Source organism: Musa acuminata, chromosome BXJ2-1 (assembly GCF_036884655.1).
Source record: "Musa acuminata AAA Group cultivar baxijiao chromosome BXJ2-1, Cavendish_Baxijiao_AAA, whole genome shotgun sequence".
In the NCBI taxonomy this organism is placed as follows: domain Eukaryota; kingdom Viridiplantae; phylum Streptophyta; class Magnoliopsida; order Zingiberales; family Musaceae; genus Musa; species Musa acuminata.
The window spans coordinates 19,437,512-19,440,862 of record NC_088338.1 but is presented as its reverse complement, the minus strand read 5'-3'; the positions used below and the strand labels follow the sequence as shown (position 1 = coordinate 19,440,862).

At 40.1% G+C, this 3,351-nt stretch overlaps 1 protein-coding gene across 1 annotated transcript; it reads right to left on the bottom strand.

Annotated features, from left to right (window-relative positions):
* Nucleotides 1–877: 877 nt before the first annotated feature.
* LOC135598147 (ACT domain-containing protein ACR4-like) lies at nucleotides 878–3,106 on the bottom strand. The gene is made up of 7 exons (XM_065091690.1): nucleotides 3,030–3,106; nucleotides 2,873–2,918; nucleotides 2,661–2,775; nucleotides 2,520–2,587; nucleotides 1,717–2,319; nucleotides 1,337–1,441; nucleotides 878–1,237 (listed from the first exon to the last, which is right to left on the bottom strand). The coding sequence occupies exons 1-7, from the start codon at nucleotides 3,104–3,106 to the stop codon at nucleotides 878–880; spliced, it is 1,374 nt and encodes a 457-aa protein (XP_064947762.1).
* Nucleotides 3,107–3,351: the final 245 nt, after the last annotated feature.

Here is a 3,351-nt window from a genome sequence, read left to right as displayed (position 1 = left end):
AGCTTATTTTTTAATTCATGCATATATAAATAATTTTTTAAAATTCAAACTAAGTTGGATAAAATTATTTTTAAATAAATTTTATTTTATTTCTTTTTAATTTTGAACTCTTTTATATCTTATCAATTAATGAGCCAGGTAAGAGAATATTAGATTATATAACCTTATCTAATTAAGTAAGATATATTATGAATATAATTAGATTTTAATTACGATTATCGACCAATAAAAAGAATTATAATTATGGTATGATTCATTAGAATATGACATTAACGAAAGACTCTCCTAATTACTTATTCTAAACCCTCTGCTCTCGCCTATAAAAGAATAGAATCTCCTAAGGACTTAGTACGAATAATTAGGTATATGGATACCTAAATAAATATGGATATGTGGATACCTATAAAAGATAGAAAGAGAAGGAAAGATGAGTCTAGTTCTTCTTGTAGATCGGTATCGTTATAACTTTCAGATTCAATGATGATATGCTTGTAGATCAAAAATTTTTTTTGAGAATCATCGAAAGGTATGTATCATAAATTTATATTTATTATTATTTGATTTTAAAATTTGATATTAAATTTTTTTGCATAATAAGAGCATAAGAATAGCTTTTATGGTTATATGAAAACCTTTCTTCACCTCTAATCCAATAAAAATTGAAGATGAAAAACCTAAATAACAACAGTGGTGGTTTCAGAGAGATGAACAGGATGAACATGTTGACCTAAATATGTTGATTATCCAAAGTAATGCATTTACAGCCTAGAGGATCTATCCGACTTGTGATTTCATAAATGCCACCACTTGGGAGCCTGAAGTGAGCTTACATTGATCTTAATTAGCAGATCTTATAACCGATGGAGTAATGCCGATTTTACGACTGTAATTTTATCAGCCCCAGGTTGTGGAGGAACTTCTGTGAACTGAATCTGAAGAGATCACCCAGAGCAAGCCTTCTTCCATTGTGCTTTGGTGGACAGCTTCGCCCTGCAGCAGCAGTAGCAGTACCGTTGACATGTAGAATAGTCTGCCCAATCTGGCTCCTCACGGCGTCGATGGTATGGCACTGGACTGGGTTTCCTGATGCATCCATGACAAAGAATGTGTTCACAGCCTGAGATCCTATCGTTGTGACTTGTGCTTGAGTGACTGACAGGCCATATTCTCTGAAGATACGAGTGATATCCGACAGGAGGCCAGCTCGATCTTGGCAACACAACTCCAGCCTAATGCCCTAAATCGTGGAGCACTTTGCTTAGATTGGAGAAGGTCATGCACGGTGGGTTCTCGATTGTCAACAATTAATGCAGTGAGGAGGAACATATATATATACCTCTGTGGTTCTTCGCTTGATCGCAGTTTCCAAGCAATGCGCTAATAGCTTCCTCTCTCCTTCAGAGTTCACTGCGCATCCATCACTTTTCGCGATGTAGTATTCCTGCACCCATTCCAAAAAAGCAATCAAACAAGAATCACATCTGCCAAATTTGTAGGTCTACAAACAGTAATTTAATCCTTCAAATATCTCTCTATATGGAGTGTCATGTACTGCTCAATTCGTAAACTTTCCGGGAACGTTCTCTACTACTCGCATGTGATGAATAAACGAAAGAAATTATGATCTATATGGCAAGCAAGGATCAGACATTTGTGCTGAAATAAGCTCACATCTGGAATGAAAGCTACTGCAGTAGTAAACGTCAGTGGAGAAACCTGATACGCTTGCGGTCCTTCTGCATTGATGGTTGCATGGAAGATGACATACTGCATGTCAGTGATGGTGCAGACTGTATCGAAGACAAGATTTGGATGGTTCTTGCTCCGTATATTGATAACTGTATACTCCTTCTGTTCCCAATTCTCTACCGTGACAAGGGGTCTGTTCTCGTCGCCGGCGCCCTCTTTCCCCTGGTCGGTGTCACCTTCGTGATACTGTTGGTCAGCAAACATCATCTGATGCAGCCTCCTCCCGGAATGCGTTGGTTCCATGCAAATTGCTGTTCTTGCAATCTCTTTGTCTGTGTTTCCTTTGAGGACATAGCCGAGAAGGTGCTTTATCTCTGACAGCCGTTTGAGGTCATCGATCGGTTTTCCAGTGGCTACATCGGTAACATAGATCAACAATGCCATCCTTGAATTATGGGTCCAGGCCTCTGAGGCTACCACATTGCACTTCAAATCTGTGAGAACAGCAGAGATATCGGAGAGCAGTCCGGGCCGATCCCTCCCGGCGAGTTCAATGGTGGTGTGCTTCGCTGCAGCTTGGATGCCAACTGAGCTTATAGACCGATGTCTTAGTGCTCTTGCTTCAAGGGACTGCTCCTCAGTCAAAACAAAATAGATTCAATAATTTGAATTCAAATTAGCAGTATTCGATGTGTGTTTGCAGATTAGAAAACAGCTTAGTCTAATCGGTGCCAAGAGACGGATGCTCAAGGAGAATTGATGAATTGAAGGCTGGGAACTCCTTTTGAATGCACAAAGTTCCTAGTATTGGTGAGTAAACTTAACTTTACCTCCTCAATTTTAGCAACGACTTCTATATCTGAAAGCTTATTTCCATCTTCATGCACAACATGGAACACTGCAGAAAAGAAACAGTGAGTACACACAAAGAAAAATTTGAAAGAGAAGCGCAAGTAGATATCAAAACTCACCATCCATGAACCATCTTCCGTCGGAGGTAATATAAGCCTTCTTGATGTTGAGCTTCATATCAGAGAAGACTTGCACCACTTCCAGCAAGCTCCCTTGCCGATTAGCACTGTCTACCTACATCCGAAACCGAAGAAGAAAAGAAGTGAATCCAAGGGTCACAAGTACTCGAGAGAAAGAGATCCAAAGGAACCAAAGCTGACAACAGACCAACCTGGACCACCGTTACTTCGCTACTGGAAGTGTTGTCCATTGTAACTCTGCAAAGACCAAAAACACCACAACAATACATCAATCCATTAACAGTAGCTCAGCCAACTCTCAAATCCGAAGGTGGAGAGGAAAAGAAAAGGATAAAACATATATCGTACCTTGGTGGGTTCATTCGAATGACCAGCTTCTCATACTCATCAGCAACCTCTCTAGAAATATACCCACAACCCAACATGGCTGAAAACCAAGGTACTAAGAGTACAGTCCTCTCTGAACAGAGAGACTCCTCTCTGAACAGAGAGACTCCTCTCTTCTTTTCTGGGCACTGCAAACTGCCTCCCGTTTTGCTTCCCCGTCATATGGCTCTCCTTATATATTTGTTTATGGGTGGTAACACATGCATGTGCAGGTTTACCAAAAGAAACGTGTAGAGAATAATAGGGAGAGGAGGGAGTAGTTGTCCACTCCCCTTTCGAGTAT